Source organism: Rosa chinensis, chromosome 4 (assembly GCF_002994745.2).
Source record: "Rosa chinensis cultivar Old Blush chromosome 4, RchiOBHm-V2, whole genome shotgun sequence".
In the NCBI taxonomy this organism is placed as follows: domain Eukaryota; kingdom Viridiplantae; phylum Streptophyta; class Magnoliopsida; order Rosales; family Rosaceae; genus Rosa; species Rosa chinensis.
In genome coordinates, this window is record NC_037091.1 from 6,494,289 (window position 1) to 6,514,390 (window position 20,102).

General features: G+C 41.3%; 2 protein-coding genes across 2 annotated transcripts; both read left to right on the forward strand.

Annotated features, from left to right (window-relative positions):
* The first annotated feature begins 1,603 nt into the window (after positions 1 to 1,603).
* LOC112197349 (cellulose synthase-like protein G3) lies at positions 1,604 to 5,826 on the forward strand. Its single transcript, XM_024337971.2, has 8 exons — positions 1,604 to 2,256; positions 2,344 to 2,439; positions 3,317 to 3,448; positions 3,541 to 3,753; positions 3,872 to 3,971; positions 4,250 to 4,422; positions 4,515 to 4,868; positions 5,117 to 5,826. The coding sequence occupies exons 1-8, from the start codon at positions 1,651 to 1,653 to the stop codon at positions 5,660 to 5,662; spliced, it is 2,220 nt and encodes a 739-aa protein (XP_024193739.1). The 5' UTR covers positions 1,604 to 1,650; the 3' UTR covers positions 5,663 to 5,826.
* An 11,944-nt stretch (positions 5,827 to 17,770) lies between these two features.
* On the forward strand, positions 17,771 to 19,894 carry LOC112200256 (serine/threonine-protein kinase BLUS1). Its single transcript, XM_024341285.2, has one exon. The coding sequence runs from the start codon at positions 17,985 to 17,987 to the stop codon at positions 19,647 to 19,649; it is 1,665 nt and encodes a 554-aa protein (XP_024197053.1). The 5' UTR covers positions 17,771 to 17,984; the 3' UTR covers positions 19,650 to 19,894.
* The last annotated feature ends 208 nt before the right edge of the window (positions 19,895 to 20,102 follow it).

The following is a 20,102-nucleotide window of genomic DNA, read 5'->3' on the forward strand; positions in this document are numbered from 1 at the left end:
ACTATGGAGTCTCTTTTGGGATTGACCAAATCAAGGCAGGGCTTTGCCGTGTCTTCTCTTTCGCAGGTTTCTCCTGCGTCATCGTGGCTAATAGGACTGGGGACCTGGTCTTTTCTGGAGCGATTGGTTTTTGCGGTGCAGGACTGTGCAGTCTCGGGGGTGCCGTCAAGTTATGGTGACTCGTCTAGGCCACGGCGTGCGCGGCTCAAAGGATCTGAGGTCCAGGCAGATCTGGTTCGAGCATGGCAGATGCGATTGAAGGGTTGGGTTTTGCATGGGTCGGGTCAGATCCTGTTCAAGTCCCTTCATGGTTGTCTTTCGGCTGACCGGCGGCTACTGGTATGGGGGAAAAGTCATCCTGCGGCTCTCTCTCCGTTTTGCTCGTGTGTTTTCCAGGTTGACGACCTTGGATTCCGTCTTTTGGTCCCTCGTCATCGGCAGGTTGAAGGCACGGTGGTTGGCATTCTCTCTCTGCCTAGGTCGTCTGGTTGTATTGGTGTCAGGAGTTTTCTGGTTCCTTGGAGCAGGTTGACCGGAGGTATGGTGGCAGGTGGGGACAGTGGTGGCGGCAAGACCAGTGCCACTATTGTGTTGGCTACAAGGGCAAACCCTAAGTGGGTTTGGGCTTGGCTCTACTTTCCTGATTTGGGCTTGGGCTCTAATGGGTTGACTAAGGCTGCAGAGTGTGGGCTTCTGCTGTTCTGGATTCGAATTTGGGATCCCGTTGGATTTCTTATAAAGATTTGGGATCCAGGACGACATTTCCAATTGTTATTTAATTTTGTTAGGTCGCAAAGATCATAATCTCTGGGGTTTTTTTATCTTGCTTTGGAGATTACTGATTTTTGTTTGTATTAAAAGTGCGTGAACTGTCTAAAAGGTGGGTGTACTGGGGGTATAGTAGGTCTTTGTTCTTGTTTAGAATATGAGTCTCAAGATACTCTAAGAAACGATTCTTTCTGTCGACCCTTTAGGGGTGTTTCGTTTTTGTACTGCTTCAGAATCTATATAATGGGCTGACCTCTTTCCATCAAAAAAAAAAAAAAAGATATGTTTTTTTTACTTTAAATACCATTTTGGGTTAAAAATATCTTTTACAATAATTCATTTATAATATCGGATGGCTCTCTCCTGATTTTTTATTTTTTATATTTCGATGCAAAGTAGAATATTCCATTTTGTTGTATTTGCACGTGTAAATTCTGGGAAACCAGCTTCAACAATTTTAACTTGCTTCGCAAGGTAGTTGATTATTCAAGGCTTCAGGTTTGGGCAGCACGCATACAATGCACGAATTGTATTCGTTGAAACATGCCAATTAAAAAAGTCTTTAAAAATTTAGTGCTGTACCCCAGTCTTTTTGGATAGAAATGTCAGAGAGAGGTTGAAGATCATATGAGACGTAATCGACTATCCCAAGTAAATTAAAGTATCAAGTAAATTAAATGATAAATATCTAAGACAATCATATTTTACTTTTAAATGATAAATATCCTGATAAAAAAGTTGATTCGCTGGCTTGTTTTGTGGACTTTCAAGACAAATGTTTGACACATGTTTCCATATCCACTCACGATGCTCCTTTATAAGGAGTGGATAAGACAGGTAGACACCTAGCTGCTCAAACCAAAAAATTTAGTTCGAGAAGCTATGGATCAGACTTCTAATGCCCCTCTGCATCTCTGCCATGTCAACAGGCTCACAATTTTCATCAATCGAACGTATGCAGTCATACACTCCATCGCTTTATCATTCCTGCTTTATTATCGAGCCTCTTTCTTCTTCCAGGACACCAAAACACCCATCTTTCCATCTCTTATTGTCTTTGCGGCCGAGCTCCTCTTTTCCTTCGAATGGCTTCTAACCCAGGCATATCGGTGGAGGCCCGTCTCTCGAACTACGTTCCCGGAGAGATTGCCGGAAGATGACAAACTTCCTGCAATCGACGTGTTCATCTGCACCGCTGATCCTGATCTGGAGCCAACCGTGGCGGTGATGAACACTGTAATATCAGCCATGGCACTCGACTATCCACCCGAGAAGCTTCACGTGTATTTGTCAGATGATGCCGGCGCTGATGTGACTCTGAATGGTATGAGAGAGGCTTGGACGTTTGCAAAGCGGTGGATTCCATTTTGTAAGAGGTATAAGATCAAGTGCAGGTCTCCAAAAGCCTATTTCTCAGCAGCAAAGGATGAGAATGAAGATGGTGATTTTGGGGGTACTGATTTCATACAAGAGAGGCAAATTGTTCAGGTTATAAACATGATCCGAATTAATTTTGTGACAGACATGCAATTTAGTGAATACTAGAGCTAATAGGGTTGCTTAATTCGGTTGCAGGAAAAATATGAGGTGTTTAAGGGAAGAGTAGGAGAATACGCAAGGCATGGTGACACTGGGAGCAGTAAGCGTGGAGATCATTCTGCAGTTATTGAGGTATTATAAATTTATAATAGAGAAGCTATAATAAATAAACTGCCATACATAAATGGGGAATGCTACATACACAAGCAACTGAGTGTGTGTTAGCCACACTCAGCCATCTGTCACTTTTTCATTTGATAAAGGAATAACTCAGTCAACACACTTCTCTCTCCTCATCTGCATTTTTTTGGGTCAGTTTTACCCTGTCTCACAGCCAACTCTGCCTCCACCACCACTCCCTCCGACTTCCATTTTTGATCCAAAGAATTCCACCATGAATTCCGATCTGGGTCTTGGATCTAACCACCCCAGATAACTCAACGACCAAAAGCACAAAACCTCCTCCTTCCCCACCGCCTCGCAGCCATCCAAACCCGCCTGGCAATCTCATGGACCCACCATCCCGCTTCGGCGCCCCAGAAGCCTCTCAATGGCCCAACTTCCATGGTCGGAGAAGGGAGATGACCTCCGTGAGCGCCGTCGTCACCACCTCTATGGGGATCTGAAAATTCAAAGAGAGCATTGCAAAAACTGAAATTTGGGATTTAGGAAAGATGAAATACGATTGGGTTCTTCTTGCTTAAAGAGAAGGCACAAAATTAGAAGAGAGAAAGCAAGGAAAGATTAACTTAAATTATCAGTAAATCTTCATTAATTAATATTTTTCCCATATGGTACTTAAATTAAATTTAATACTGACACATGCCTAAGAACCTACTTACCTTCACTATTCTTCCAGAGACTTTCATAACTAATTGTCATCTACTCGCATTAATTGAAAAGTCAAATTGAACCGTCCACAAAAGTATCCATTCCACTTGAAAAAAAAAAAAAAAAAAAAAAAAACAGAAATCCATGATATGATATAATTTGGAGATATTGCATGCAGGTGATACAAGAAAGTTCTAGTAATCATATTGAAGAAAATGAGGCGAAAGACATGCCTCTCCTTATTTATGTGTCTCGCGAGAAAAGACCTTCTCATTCCCATCATTTCAAGGCTGGAGCTATAAATGTTCTTGTATGCACATCTCTCCCTTTCCTCTTATATATAACATATTTGAATTTATGTTAAATTCCTAGCTTGATATGAACGCAAAACACAATTTGCAGCTTCGGGTATCCGGTGTGATAAGTAATTCTCCCTTCATATTAGGGCTTGACTGTGACACGAATTGCAATGATCCAAGTTCAGCTCGGCGAGCAATGTGTTTCCACCTTGATCCCAAGCTCTCACCTTCGCTATCATTTGTTCAATTCCCTCAGAAATTCCACAACATCAGTAAGAAAGACATCTACGACAGTCAATATAGATCGATCTTTAAGGTATGGATACAAAAACAAAACTATATCTCAGACAGACATATCCATTTATTATTTATCAATCGTCCAAAACCCCATATATCTTTCATCTTTGACTAGTAAGTTTGTGTTGAACGTTTAGGTGCTATGGCAAGGTTTGGATGGACTTCAAGGGCCAGCCATGTGCGGTACTGGCTATTACATCAAGAGGTTATCCTTGTTTGGAAAATCCCTAAAGGACGGTATGTACGTATATCAATGGATTGTGTACAAATCAGTCATTATCCTTGTTTAACAACCGCAAGCCACTCAATAAATATCAATCACACCATTGTTTTCTTAGTCAATAACCAAACTGTGTTGTTACTTTCTGTTATATGAAGGGTGCAACTTATGCAATATTGCAATGTGAAGTTTTACCGATATCGTACAAGTGATTATCTTTTAATTTGAATGCATAATTGGTTCTGTATTTTATATTACGTACTCACTCTCCTTTGCTTGACAAAATTTTGTGTAGATCATAAGGACCTTATGGAACTTAGACAATCTGTTGGTCCGTCAAATGAGTTCATAACATCCCTGCTTGGAAACTACAATCCTAATATGAAAATGGCACAGCTAGCACACATAGCTGAGACCCAACAACTAGCCTCCTGTACCTATGAAGATGGCACCAAATGGGGTGAAGAGGTAAGTCCAACAACTGATGAAAGCTGAGAAAACCTTTTATCAAAGAAGTACGTACAATTAACAGATCGGTCGGTTTCTCTAATCTATGGCAGGCTGGTTTCTTATACGCGTCTGTAGCGGAAGATTTTTGGACTACGTTCGCTAGCTTGCATTGCCAGGGTTGGAATTCAGTGTATTGCAATCCACCAAGGCCTCAGTTCTTGGGCAGAGGCTTCACTAATTTAAATGACTTTTTGGTCCAAGGGACAAGATGGAGTTCTGCGGTTGTTGATATTGCCATCTCCAAATACTGCCCTCTTATATATGGCCCTTCTCAAATATCTTTCCTTCAACGTATGTGCTATGCATGGTTCCCAATTTCGCCTATTTGCCAGTTATTCTCACTCTGGTGCCTTGCAACTATACCTCAACTTTGCCTAGTCAACGGGATTTCCCTATACCCTGAGGTAAACATTTATGTTCTTTTATTTAGAGGACCTTTTAAAAATAGACGCATTATAATATTTGAAGACTTACATAAACTATAGATATTTTACCACTCAAATGGGTTTGCACACAACTAAAGAGTTGGCACATTACTCAAGAGGGTTCGAGCAGTGCTCATGGAGTTAGAGTGGTTACATTTTAGGTCGATAGTAGATGACTAAATATCCTTAAATGAATTTTCTAACATGTTTTCCTAATGTTTCCGCAGGTTTCAAATTCGTATTTTTGGATATTTTCTTTTGTACTCTTGTCATCCGTTTCGAGACATTTATACGAGGTCCTGACAACAGGAGCATCATTACAACATTGGGTCTACGAGCAAAGAATATGGATGATGAATGCAGTTACATCTCACTTATATGGTACTCTTGATGCTTTTATGAAGAAATTTGGCTGGAGGGAAGCAAGTTTCTCTATATCAAATAAAGTTGATGACATTGAGCAACTCAAGCGTTACCACGCGGGGGTATTTGATTTCCAAACCTCAGTACTTTTTCTTGTTCCATTGGCTTCACTGGTTATCTTGAACGTGGCCTCCCTTTGTGCCGGCATTGCCAGAATGATCTTTCTGGGGGAGTTGGAGAAGTTGTTTATACAAGTCTTCATACCATTTTATGCGGTGGTCATCAATTACCCTATTATAGAAGGAATGCTAATAAGGAAAGATAGTGGTCGCATTCCACCATCAGTCACCCTATTGTCTGCTATAGCTTCAATCATTTTCTGCGTCTTGGGTTCAATTATTTTCATGTAGCAAGGTTTTTAACTGGCCCATTGTTTTTTCAGAGTCAATAATATATGTTATTTAACTTCTTTTTTCAACTTTTTGGGGGAGAATGTACTGGTGACATTTAATATACATGTGTACTTATCAAAGTCAAACTAGTCTGACTTTTATAGCCACATTTTATTCATTCACTAAGAGTTATTTTCAAGAACAAAAGAAAAAAAAAAAAAAACCTTTATTGTTACTAGTACTCTTGCATGTTCCATTTTTATTCATAAAACTTTAGTGAATTTTCTAGTCATGAATGCTAGCCAGCTAGTCTCATTCATATCAATATTGTTCATACCAACATACCGTACCATATAATTAGCACTTACATAGGGATAGGAGATGGAGGATGTTTCTTTTTTTCTTTGGAGGTATAATTTAGTTATCTTTTTCACCCTTTGGTAACCTAAACATCAAATTATGGACGGAACCAGATAATCAATACGGAGGGGGCTAATTAACCTTATGTTGTCAAGTTCTTCTTTTTTCTTTTGCTGTTCTAATTCTTAGATTAATGGAATGGGTAGGAATTCTTGTGTATTGCTCACTTTGAAGGTAATTGAATTTTGGCTAATCAAAACTTCAAAATGAGAGACTACAACATTTACATCAATTGATGGTTAATTACATTAGAAGCATGATCGATGTCAGCCAAATAGTCACCCTCAAGTATAAGGATTTAAGAAAGGTTGTCGAACCCACGAGGATTGGATTTCTTTTACCAGCTAGGATGTTAACTTAAGAAGAGCTAGAATATGTAAATGTACAGTCATAAACCTAAATTCACAAGGAAATCTAGGCTCATGGTAATCGAGTATGTGCATTGTAGTGGTAGTGTGGGGGTGGTCAACAAATTTGACCCTACAATCAAGACCAATTAAAGAGAAGTAATGACAACAATAAATGCAACAATTAATATAGCTGTAAATGCGACTATAAATGCGGCATTCAGCATCGTAATCATGGCCGCCAATAAGTGACGGTTATTGCAGGAATGAATATGGCCTTAATGGTGGTGTGCTGCCCAAGTCACTGCGCCTTGCTATACAAGCTTATTTGCAGCCCACACCGAAATGTATCTATAAATAGGCAACTCGACATCGAGGTAAAGAATGGAATTCCAATTCTCTCTACTCCACTACTAAGAAACGTACTGACTTAGGCATCGGAGGGTTTTCTGTAGGCACCCCCCCTCCTCCTCGAGCCGACGGTCAAACTTCTAGTCAACGCTCAAAGGAAGCTTCTCGATTGTTCCCAGGTCAGCTCCCGCTCCAGTCCGCATTAATTGTTGGGTCAAATTCCTCTACGGAATTTTTCACCTCCAACAAGTGGCGCCGTTTGTGGGAAACACTTTTCCCTAAAAAGTGATGGCTGGAGCTGCCCCTGACGAGATTCCATTTCTGTCACTGAGGACTGGTAGTGACGAAATTCCTCCCCACCAGCCACCGAGTGGGTCCATCCCGAGCCCCATCGGCAACCTGAACTTGCCTCCAGCTGATGAGACGCAGAGGCTGAGGCAGGAACTCGAGCAATTTCAGAAGGAAAAGCGGGACCGCAAGGCTCGTCGTCGACGAAAACTTGAAAGGTTCCTGCAACTTGACAGTGATTCTTCAGACGACGACGCCATCGGCGATCTCCATCAAACCAACAACGTTGTAGCAAATGCAGGCACCAGCGGCGTTATTGGGGGAATATCTGGTGGACCCCTCATCGAGGGGGTAGGAGACACGTTGAATGGGGGGCAGAACGGCGGAGCTAGATTAGGCCAATCCAAAAGGGCGCGCAAAGAATCGTGGTGCGAGAAGATGGAAAAAATGATTGATGCATGCAAGCATGCCAGCCCACGAGAGTTGGCAGCGAAAATCGCAAGGGACGTCGGTAAGTCTCCGTTTACTGACGACATCCTAAATGCGGCAAAGCCCCGCCGGTTTACCACGCTGGTATTCCACAAATACGACGGAACAACCGACCCGGTGGACCATATCATGGGGTACAAACAACAGATGTCCATCGAGACAACACTGACTAGAAGTTAATGAGATCTTCCCTTCCAGTCTCACGGGACCTGCATCGACATGGTTCCAAGACCTCAAGCCGCATTCCATACCAGATTTCGACACATTGAGCTGCGCTTTCATTTCACAATACTTCTGCAATCGCAAGCAAAAGAAGGATATGGCGACTCTGTTCAGTACCAAGCAGAAGTCGGGAGAAAAGGTAGGGAAATTTTTCGAAAGGTTTAAAGCTGAAATGCGCCATGTTAACTGTGATCCCCAATTTGCCGCAATCGCGTTCTGAGAAGGGTTGCTTTTGGGAACACCGTTATACGAAAGTTTGCTACGCGATCTGCCAAAGGACATGGATGACATCATCACAAGGGTTGAGGGGGAGATCAGAATTGAAAAGGCCAAAGAAGCACGCGAGGCCCGACTCACTGCCGTTGTCACCTCGAGAGAAGTTGAATGGAATAACACAAAGAATGACATTCAGAGTGATAGAGGAGGGAAACCTCAAGATTATCCCCTTGAAGAATGGTTTACGATTCACCCCGTGACCATATACAAAAGACATAGTCATGAAGGAATATTTGAGAAGCCCCCCCCCCCCCAACCAGTGGCTAGAGACGAGGATAAGAGAGGTCGATATTGCCCACTCCACGAGGCATGGGGACACGGCATATATAAGTGTCAGGGAGTGCGACCTGCAATCCTTACAGCAATGAAGACTAGTAAACTCCTTCAGTATAAAATGACATAAATTAAGGCAATCAGAGGGTTCATGGAAAAGTCCACGTGCCGAAATTCATCTCGAGTAATAGAGAAGATAGTGACTTCCTTTTGATAAAAGTGACTTCGTTTTGATAAAAGATGGCACAACTCGTAAAACTCAGGTAAGAAAAATAAAAGAGTTTAAGTGATTTTTGCGCGTGTTGATATCTCATTCGAGAGACTATTGAAATTATGTATTTTGTATTTCTCGCTTGAATAATATCACTAGGGCTGGTTCCTCGAGTAGGACAGTCCTATTAATATGTATGACTGGTTCCTCGAGTAGGACAGTTGCATTCAATCTATAGAAACTGGTTCCTCGAGTAGGACAGTTGCCTTAATGGTTCGACACTGGTTCCTCCAGTAGGACAATAACATTTGATTTATAGGAGCTGGTTCCTCGAGTAGTACAGTTACCTTAATGCTTCGAGTAGGATGGCGTGCCTCACCCTCGTTGTAGGCTGGGGTGGGATGATGGACCACACCCTTGCCGAGGGCGGGGGTGGGATGGCGTGCCTCACCCCTTGCCGAGGGCGGGGGTGGGATGATGGACCACACTCTCGCTGCAGGCAGGGGTGGGATGGCTTGCCTCACCCTCGTTGCGGGCGGGGGTGGGATGATGGACCACACCCTCACTGTAGGCAGGGGTGGGATGGCTTGCCTCACCCCTCGCCGAGGGCGGGGGTAGGATAATGGACCACACCCTCGCTGTAGGCGGGGGTGGGATGGCGTGCCTCACCCTTGCCGAGGGCGGGGGTGGGATGATAGACCACACCCTCACTGCAGGCGGGGGTGGGATGGCGTGCCTCACCCCTCACCGAGGGTGGGGGTGGGATGATGGACCACACCCTCACTGCAGGCAAGGGTGGGATGACGTGACGAATTTTACATGTGCAGGATCTGGTGGTTATGTAATCGGTTCTGTACGAAGAGTAGGGGCAATTCCATCCCCGGACGTTGTTATGCCGCACTGCATGGCGGATGCCCCTTCATTACGGTTTGGTTTCCATTCTTCTATTGTTTTGAACAGCTCCATGCCTCGAATATTTTACTTGTGTTTTGTTTTTCTTTCTGAGCGTCAGTGAGCACAGACAAGAAAAACAAGGGGGCAAATAGGAGAGTGGAATACAAGGGGACACATAAGAGAGTCGAAATCGAGGCGCTATCGAAATAGACGCTGATTTTGAGGCACCTTTGTCGAAATAGACGCCGATTTCGAGGTACCCTCGTCGAAATAAACATCTATTTCGAGGTACCTCATCGGAATAGACTTTGATTTCGAGGCACCCTCGTCGAAATAGACACCGATTTCGAAGCACCTTTGTCAGAATAAATGTCGATTTTGAGGCACCTCGTTGAAATAGACTTCGATTTCGAGGCACCCTCGTCGAAATAGACTTTGATTTCGAGGCATCCTCGTCAAAATAGACTTCGATTTCGAGGCACCCTCGTTGAAATAGATACAATGGGGCACAAAGGAGAGTCTTAATCGAGGCACCCTCGTCGAAATAGACTTCGATTTCGAGGCATCCACATCGAAATAGACATCGATTTCGAGGCATCCTCATCAAAATAGACGTCGATTTCGAGGCACCTTCGTCGAAATAAACGTTGATTTTGAGGCACCCACGTCGAAATAGAAGCAGATTTCGAGGCGCTTTCATTGAAATAGACGCCGGTTTCGAGGCGTTATCGTTGAAATGGACACCTACGTTGAGGCACCCTTGTCGAAATTGATACCTACATCGACGTCGAGACGCCCTTGCCTTCATTAAAATAGACTCCTACGCCGACCCGAGGTTGACACAGATGTCGAGAATTTTTCACCTCCAGCAGGTAGTGATCGAAATTGTTTGTTAGATAGAATGGTGAACCAAATTAAAATAAATACTCAAATATAAACTAAACTAGTAATATAATGGATGAAGTTAGGGTTGGATTGTCTACTACTAACCTCCCTTGCAAGTACTGAAGTTCAAATACAAGTGATGTTATCTTAATTTCCTATTAATTACCTTATTTGTATCCGAATAAAACTACAAAGGCTTAAACTCCTTTAATGTTATCGATTCCAACCCGTTAAGTCTAGAATTAACTACCTAAGACAAATCATATTACTGGTTAAGTCTCAATCCATTGTTTCTAGATGCATAAAGTTTTGAGTTTAGATAATCATATGCACATAGAGGATGCTATCAATGCTCAAAGTTAACTACTCCCTAAATATTTTTTCAAGGGATGATAAATACAACACATTCAAAGTAGTTAAGTTTGAATGAATGTATTCACTTCTTGAATTAGCATATGAAGATGAAAATTACAAATAACTTCAAATGTAAATTAAAACATCAATTCATACAAGTTTAGCTAGGGCTTTCAACCCTAGCCCCAACAAAGTAACTACTCACTCATAATCACACAAATTAGCATCAAATCTATAAAGTACATCACGGTAAATTAAAGTGTTAAGGAAAGAATGAACTAGTTGAAACTTGACAAATCAATGGGTAGCTTCTCCTTTGTTTTCCTCCTTCAATGCTCCTTGAATCCTCCTTGATGGTGGAATATATGGATAGATGATTAACTTCTTGTTGATGGTGAATTGAATGGTGACGAAGATATGAGGCTCCTTTGGCTAACTTTGAGTAGTAGTGATGGAGTAGTGGTAGTGGTAATAAAGGTTGATGAGTATGGATATTATGAGTTTGAATTTTGGGAGGTGGATTTGAAGGTTTTGTGGAAGAGATTGAGAGAAAAATAAGATGTAATGGGGTGGTAGGGGTGATAGTTGAAGAGTGTAATGAATGGATGCATATATAGAGAAGAAAGAGAGGTGTAAAATGATGAAGAAAGACAAAAGGAGCAGCTAGTTTCATGAATTTATCAGAAAGGAAGAGCGTTGGAGTGGTATTAGGTCCCAAAACCAAAGGAAAAAAAGTATGGAATGGATGGAGTAAAGAGGAAAGTAATAATGAGCTATTAGAGAGAGTAGAGTTGAAAAAGATTGCTAAGGGAGAGGTAGGAGCAGCTAGATCTCCTTAGTGTGCATGGGGAACAAGATAAGGAAGAGTGTTGGAGTGATTTTGGGTCACCAAAGTCAAGGTGACAAGCATGAGAGAGAATGTGTGCATAGGGACGCCTATTATCCAAAGGATAATAGGATAGATGTAATGATGTTACTCCACATTCTTCCTCCTCCATGAATATGGTTCGAAAATACAAGGCATCACCATGAGTGGTGGTTGGCCACCACTTAGGCCACCATTTGTGGTGGTTCGTCGGAATTCAGAATTTTACTTTTTGCTCTGCGTTTGACCGTCATTCTTCCTATCTCCGATTCTCCACTTTAAAACCCAAAATGAATGTTTCCTTCACTCTTTCAATATTTCTAGATAAATGAGAAAATGATTTAGTGAAAGCTAAAGTAAACTTAAAAAACAAGTTAAATTCAATATTTAGGGGAATGTATATATATGTAAATTATGGTCTAACAATCCACAATTACAGCCTCATCAGGTTCTTGATTCCCATAAGTTAGTTGCTCAAAACTTTAAAAGCAGAGACTACAACAATTAGATTAATTGATAGTTAATTACATTAGAAGCATGATCCATAATTAGAGCCTCATCAAGTTCTTGATTCTCATAAGTTAATTGTTGCTAGTCTGCATGTCGTAGTTTGTGTCTCGCCCTTTGCTGAAGTTAATGTTAATGGTTGAGTTGATAAGCTTGATTTGAGAAACTTGATATACATATAAATATTAGAGTTTTTTTTTTTTTTTTTTTTTCAAAGCTAGGGTGGCTACAGCACAATGAAGCCCCAACCTAGTTCCCTGCATTGAATATAACTTAAAGTCTTGCGATGAATGTCGATCCCCAACACGCCTCAAAAAACGTGTTGGCTCGCACCACTGCCCCTCGGATTAACTGGATGCCGCATTGCTGCTAGATCGATAGATTGCCGCCGCTCTCTCTTCTCAACCCTAGGGTTGCTGGTGAGATTATGAGTTATTTGGTTTTTTATTTTATTTTATTTTTTGATCAGGTAAATAACTCAAACGCTACAACTAGTTTTTCGTGAGTTGAACTAACAACCTCCCACTTCCGAAGGGGAGACTATACCACTAGACCAAATGGTTTTTGGTTAGGTCATGATATACATATTTAAAAAAAAATTAAATATATATAAAATAACCCCTTACAACTTTGTTTTATATGTTTCAAAAATTTTAAAATGGTCCTCATAATTAACAACAACATCATATAACAACATTAGATAAACAAGGAGAGAATATGGATCCTAGTTAGTTCACGAATTAATGAATTTTTCAAAAAAAAAACACCCATTTTCCAAATCATTTTCAAAGATTCAGAAAAATTCACCTTTTTTTTTAAGTTGGCTGAATTATTAGCGAATACATATTATTTCCAAAATTTTCAATTGAAAAAAAAAAATCAAACATTAAAAATATATTTTTATTTTATTTTTTAACTAAAAAATTCAAGTTTAAGATTAGTTCTGAATTTTAAACTTTTATAATTAAAAAATTATACAATTAATAGTATTATTTCACTTTTTATTTATTAAATAACTTAGATGTGTTGAAGTTTTGTACTTTTGTATATCCAAATGGTATCATTTGATAATAGCTACGATTCACCTTTATTTTTCTTCAAAATTTATTTTTTAGAAGTCATATAACTACATTAATCTGTATTTTTCCGTCCATATTTTTCATTACATTTCGTTTTAAACACGTACATATCAAATTTTATAATTTTCCGCTTCCGTATTTTATGGCCTTATTTTTCAAAGTATTTTTCACTAAAACTTACCGAATTATTCATGAACATATTTTTGACGTTTAATTCCCATCCTGAATTTTACTGACTAGGATATGGATGATGAAGTCAATTACATCTTACTTACATAGAAACCCTCAATGCTTTTATGAAGTAAATTGGTGAGAGATGGTATGAGAAGAACAAGCTTCGTACCAACAAATTAACAATTTTGGAAACATCGAACAAGTGAAGCGTTACTATATAGGGGTATTTGATTTCCAAACATCAACACTTTTTCTTGCGCCGCTGACTTCACTGGTCATCTTGACCATGATTTCCTTTGTGGTTCTTTTATTTTGCAGTAGAAAATCTTTTAATTATCTATACTTCTGTCAGCTTAACAATAGATGTCATAATACATTGTTTAAACAGTAATACCATCCCTAGAAGAAATGAGCTTGTTCTTTCCTTCTTTAAACCCAATATCAATTTGGGTTGCACTCACATTGCACATGTAATGGTACGTGGAGCAGGGGAATTATTATGTGGTCCCGGACTACCACATGGCAATGCTATGTGGTGGTTCAAGCCAATAACATCACTTGAATTTCGTGTAAATTAACCATGCAGGGGGTGAAAAATAAAAGATAAATTCAATTAAAAGACCAATAAGAAACAAACACAAATCGTATGAGCCAATAATATCAATCAGGAGTTCAGGACCACCACGTGTATTATGGTCCAGGACCACCTAATAATTTCCCTGTGGGGCATCTTTGGTCGAAATGCCAGATATATAATTATCAATTACAAATTTGAAAGTTGATGTGGCTATCTCTATCCGTTTCAGTTATATTCTAGCATATGATGAAATGAATAACTGATATCAAAGTGACGGGTCCGGTTACGGTTTTGGTCTACTTTAGATTTTTAAGTTAAAAAAATAAAACAAAATAAAACCAATAACCGATATCAAAGTGACTGGTCCGATTACGGTTTCGGTCTGTTATAGTTTTTTCAGTTAAAAAAAATAAAAAAATAAAAAATAAAATAAAATAAAATAAAACCATCCCTTGTTCCCTACGTAAGTTGATGAGTATGTGTATACACACACACACACACAGTCCTTTTTGGCTAAGGATGTTGTAATAACCGCAATTTTCATTTTCGTCTCGTGAAGTTGTGCGGATTGAATAAAGTGCTTTTGCACGAATGTTACTCGAAATAATTCATTTTTAGAATTATCGAAGTTCCGAAACATTTTGTTTTAACAAAAAGCTCGAAATATTCGATTCAAGAAATCGACTTTTTATACGTACGAAATTTTGGGAAAAATTCCTTTATGAAAGTTGTAGAGCTCGTCGATAAAATCTCATGCATATGCGGAATGCAAAAATCGGAGTTCGTATGAATTAGTTATGATTTTTTGAAAAATTTTCCAATTTAGTATAAAGCTGCCATTTTTGGAAGTTTCAAAAAAAAACAAACTTCAGTTTCCGGAAAAACAGAGGAGAAATCCTCCGGCCAAGTTCTCCACCATCCGGCCACCATTCGACGCCAAACCACCTCCCATGCCTTCGCCTCGACGCCGCCTACCTACTGGACGTGGTAGTTTCCACCGGCGCGGCCAAAAAGCCGGTGAATCCGAGAGAGTCCAATCCGAGCTCAAACCGAGTCAACGACGATATCTCTCGATTCCTACTGATCATGCTCTGAGAAGGATCGCACCTGGAGTGAACGTTTTCACATTCGTCGGAGCTCGACTTGTTCTTGATCGAGAATCAACCCTTGGATCGATATATCTCGAGTTACAGACCACCTTTTTCAGTGATTCTTGAACCAGTGAGTTCGCCTTGAGGTTATTAACAACTCTCCAGAGGGATTGAGGCCAGAGGTTGAAGTTTTTACGTCGAAATCTTAGCTCGACGGTTTCGGCATTTTTCGCCGGTTTCTGGAAAATTTCCGGCCACCTCGACTGTTTTAGGTAATTTCGACCACTTCCGGTCATTTTCAGACTTCATGCTAGTTAGGAAAATGGTTAGGCTTGATGAGATGAAGAGGAGCAGCCTGGCCCCGACACCATTGGCAGTGGTTGGCGGCTGCTCTGCCCCTAACTCCGGCGGCCTTTTCTGTCCACCTCCGGGGGTCAAAAATGTGATTTCTTTACATTTTTAGATTCTACATTTCAATACGATCATTTCGATATATTATACGCAATTTTTGGATATCGTATGATTTAGTTATGAATTTTACGATTTCGATTGTTCGATTAATGATCTGTGAAGATCGGATCGTCCGATGGACTTGTAGTTTTGATATGTTGATCGTATGACTGTCCCAGTGACCTTGTGTGGTCATGGGCGAAGATCCTACCATTGGATCTTTGTATAATTGCAAAACAGTGATTCGGAATGTGATTCGTGAGAATCCGACCGTCGGATTTTCATAAAATTTTGTGGAGATGTTTATAAGGACGATTCAGGAAGATCCGACCGTTGGATCTTCGTGATAATTAAGGAGGATGATCCTAAGGGCGATCTGTGAGGATCCGACCGTTGGATCATCTTTTAATTTCGATCCGACCGTTGGATCGTCGTTTATTTATGTTTTTTTGAGTTATTGGCTAAGTTAAGATCGTATTGGATTAGGTGATCGATGGATTGATTTGGCGGATGATGGTGAATCGTTGTTTGAGCTGTTAAGAAGACGCAGTGGGAATTAGAGGTGAGTAAACCTCACGTGGTTCATATTACGAACCGAGTACTTTTAATTACTTTATTTTCTACGAGAATTGTGTGAAAATATTTATGTAATAAATATTTGTTTTAAATCACATGGACTTGATCAACTATGGTCCATAGGTAAGTAAAATGATTTAATTATACAAAATGAATTTCACGATTTTCTTATGTGAACTATAGTTGGTATTAGTGGTTACTCCTGAGTGGGTGATTACGTATATATATAATTACGTGATTATATACGAATTGGTGTGACATTGAAGAGTGTGAAATGTTGATGATTTATTTATATGGATTGAAATGTGATTTTCCATATTTATATGTGATGAACTTGATTTATATTGGAGGATGTATAGAGTGGAGAATGTAGGGTTCTGAGGACAGATGTCCGAAGTTCGACGGTTAAGGATAACCAGAGTGTTTGTGTTATGAGGACGGGGGTGTCCGAAGTTCGACGGTTATTATTAACCGGAGTATATTGTTCTGAGGACGGGGGTGTCCAAAGTTCGATGGTTATTATTAATCGGAGTATATTGTTCTGAGGGCTGAGAGCCCAAAGTTCGAGGGTTATTAAGTTAACCTGGGAATATGTCGTTTACTTGCACCTAGGCCAAGGTGACTGTAGCGATGTAGTTAGAGCTCTAACGTGTGGTCAAGATGGACCAGAGTGGTGTTATGTGGGGTTGAGTGTTTGTAGTACCAAAGTGGTGTGTTGTGATTTGAGGATTGTGAAAATGTATCCCTTGTGGTTTTCCGAGAGATGATTGATGTCTCCTTGCAGACGTGATATTGTTGGTTGATTTTGTGAGTTAAATGATTTGTAATTTAATAAATCAACAGTTCTTTCTTGTTTACTCACACGAGTTGTCAAAAGCTTACCGGGTTTGGTGTTGTTGCAATCCCGGTACACTATTCAAATTGTGTAGCAGGAAATCCTGCAGGTCAGGAGATTCAGGGCGGTGATCGTGCGGGTTAGAGTATTTGTTTTGGTTTTACAGTTTTTGTAAATTGTGAGTTTCGTTATGTTCATTTCGAACTTTGCAATTTGGATTTTGTGAGAGTGTGCTGTAATAAGAATTTGAGGAGTTGGGTTTTGTAATATTGAGTGGTGTGAGGCGTGTTACTCTGAAAGAAAAATTTAGATTGGTATTTGTATTTGTAATTATTCATGTTTCGGATTTGAAATTGTTATTCAAAATCCGGGGCGTGACAGATGTCCTTACCTTAGCTTAGGAACGGATTTCAAGTTTTTGACAACTTTTCGATCACATATTCATATTTTAACCATTCATTTTTTAGGTCCTAATGTATAGATCACTTATGCAAGTTTTCAGCAGAGATGATCTATACATTAGGACATAAAAACTGAACGGTTAAGATGTGAATATGTGATCGAAAAGTGGTCAAAAACTGAAAATCCATTCATAAAGTTAAAGCAAGGATATCTTCACTGAGAATGCATGACTGTATATGGATGTGTGTGTGTGTGAACTGTATATGGATCTGTGTGTGTGTGTGTGTGTGTGAGAGAGAACTGTGTGTGGATATGTATGTGTATAAGCGCGCGCGCGTATGGGTGTTGAATATGAATTTGTAATGAAGAGCTTTTGGATAATAGGTCTCATATTAGGCCCTCTCAGTAATTCTATTATTACGGCTTTGTTACACTAAATTGTTATGACTTAACAGTTAACAGTAATAAAGATTACGGTTAAAGCAGTTGGTTACACAAACTGTTAAGGCTTAACACTAATCAAGTCGTTTTAGAGCAAGAAAATGACACGTGTCAGTCAGACTGCTGGCCACGTCACCGTGCAAAAAGCTATAAAGCAGAGTAGTCACTCACATGCATCGTCCCCAAAGATTTCATAGGATTAAACACTACTCACCGCCGCTTTATCTCTTTCCCTTTTCAACCTTTCACAAGAATACCGCTTAAACCCTACTCCCTTTTCCCCTTCATAAAACCCCAACCTCTCACTTATTCTCCAAGAAAACCCCAAAGAAAATGGCGGTTCATCACGAAGAACCCACATCGACTTCAAGAAAGCTCCACTTCCCTCTTGACTCCTCCGCCTACCAAATCCTCGGCGAGATCGGCTCCGGCGTCAGCGCCGTCGTCTACAAAGCCCTATGCCCCTCCGTCAACTCCGCCGTGGTCGCCATCAAGTCCATCGACCTCGACCGCTCCCGCTCCGACTTCGACGCCTTCCGCCGCGAGACCAAAACGATGTCGCTTCTCTCCCACCCCAACATCCTCTCCGCCCACTGCTCCTTCACCGTCGACCGCCGCCTCTGGGTCGTCATGCCCTTCATGTCCGCCGGCTCCATCCAGTCCGTCATCTCCTCCTCCTTCCCAAACGGCATGTCGGAGCCCTGCATTGCCGTCATCCTCAAGGAAACCCTAAACGCCTTGTCGTATCTCCACGACCAGGGCCACCTCCACCGCGACATCAAGGCCAGCAACATCCTCATGGACTCCGACGGCTCCGTAAAGCTCGCCGACTTCGGCGTCTCCGCCTCGGTCTACGAGCCCAACTACCTCAACTCCAACTCCTCCTCCAAAACGTCGTCGTTTCGCCTCACCGACGTCGCCGGCACGCCGTACTGGATGGCTCCGGAAGTCGTGCACTCGCACAACGGCTACGGCTGCAAAGCAGACATCTGGTCTCTCGGGATCACCGCCCTAGAGCTGGCCCACGGCGGGCCGCCGCTGTCGCATCTCCCGCCGTCGAAGTCGCTGCTTCTGCGGATCACGAAGCGGTTCAACTTCTCGGATTACGAGACGCGCGGAGGTACGGACAAGAACAAGAGCAAGAAGTTCTCCAAGAGCTTCAAGGACTTGGTGGGCCTGTGTTTGGACCAGGACCCGAACAAGAGGCCCAGCGCCGAGAAACTTCTGAAGCACTCGTTTTTCAAGAACTGTAAAGGGGTTGATTTTCTGGCCAAGAATCTGCTGAATGGGCTGCCTAGTGTGGAAGAGAGGTTTAGGGTTTTGGGTGGCGTGTTGAGCAAGAATGATGAAGATGAAGATGAAGATGATGATGATGATGAATCGGCGAGGGCGAGGGTTAGGAATCGGAGAATTAGTGGGTGGAATTTCAATGAGGATGGGCTTGATCTCCACCCAGTATTCCCAACCGAGTCGGGCAGCGATTCCGGTGGCAACTCAGTGTTTCCGACCGAGTCAAGCAGCGAGTCGGTTGGCAAGATGGTTCGGTTCAGCGGCGAAACTATCATTAGGTTGTCAAGTGAGTCGCACGAGTCGTTTCTGAGTTCACCAGGTCGTGTTGTGGAGGAGGAGGGGGCCCATTTGGTGAGAGGAGATGAGTCAGGAGAGTCAATGGAGTCGAATCTGAGTTCACTTGTGGGTGTGGATAGTAATGCTGGGGGTGTTGATAGGGAGGCCATGGTGAGTGGGCTGACGGCGTTTATGAGGAGTTTGGATGAGCAGAGGAGCAATGTGGTGACTCTGATTGGTCTGTTGCGTGGGGAGGAAGTTGGGGAGGTGATGCTGAGCAGAGAGGAGCAGATGGGTCAAGTGATTGAGAGGATGAGAGTGGAATTGGAAAATGAGAGGGAGAGGAATTTTCAGTTGGAAATGGAGTTGGAGTTTCTGAGGATTCAGATTTCTGGGGCTTACACAACTACTAGTGCTGGTAGTATTGACTGACTGAGATCATTTTAGGGCCTCAAGATTAGTTTTCAGAGATTATTTGCTTGCTATGTGGCTCTATTACTGGTACAAAATTATGTGATTACAATTCCTCATACTGTGTTAAGAATTGTAGCTCCTCAAGTCATAGTGATGAACCATTTTCATGTTGTATAGCATATATGAGGAAGTGAGAAGTGAGATCAATCATTAATTCATGTTGTAGCTTTTGTAATCCATGCAATGTTAAAAACTTCGTGTGGACTTTTGGGTGAATTAGGCTTTGATCCTGTCAAGCCAATTACAAAAGTTTTTACTTTTTGATTTCTCACTTTCGTCCTATTAGCCTGTGCAATGCTGCGTACAAGGTCATCTCAAAAATCTTGGTTTCCAAGCTAAAGCCCCTTTTGAAAAAATGTATTTCTCAAAACCAGGGTGCTTTTGCTCCTGCAGATCGATTGTTGATAATAT

Bases quoted from the DNA above. Each gene is read 5' to 3' on its own strand.
- LOC112197349 (XM_024337971.2), top strand. From the start codon at position 1,651: ATGGATCAGACTTCTAATGCCCCTCTGCATCTCTGCCATGTCAACAGG. The intron at 3,754-3,871 runs GTATGGATACAA...TTGAACGTTTAG, and splicing joins AATATAGATCGATCTTTAAG to GTGCTATGGCAAGGTTTGGA. The intron at 4,869-5,116 runs GTAAACATTTAT...ATGTTTCCGCAG, and splicing joins GGATTTCCCTATACCCTGAG to GTTTCAAATTCGTATTTTTG.
- LOC112200256 (XM_024341285.2), top strand. From the start codon at position 17,985: ATGGCGGTTCATCACGAAGAACCCACATCGACTTCAAGAAAGCTCCAC.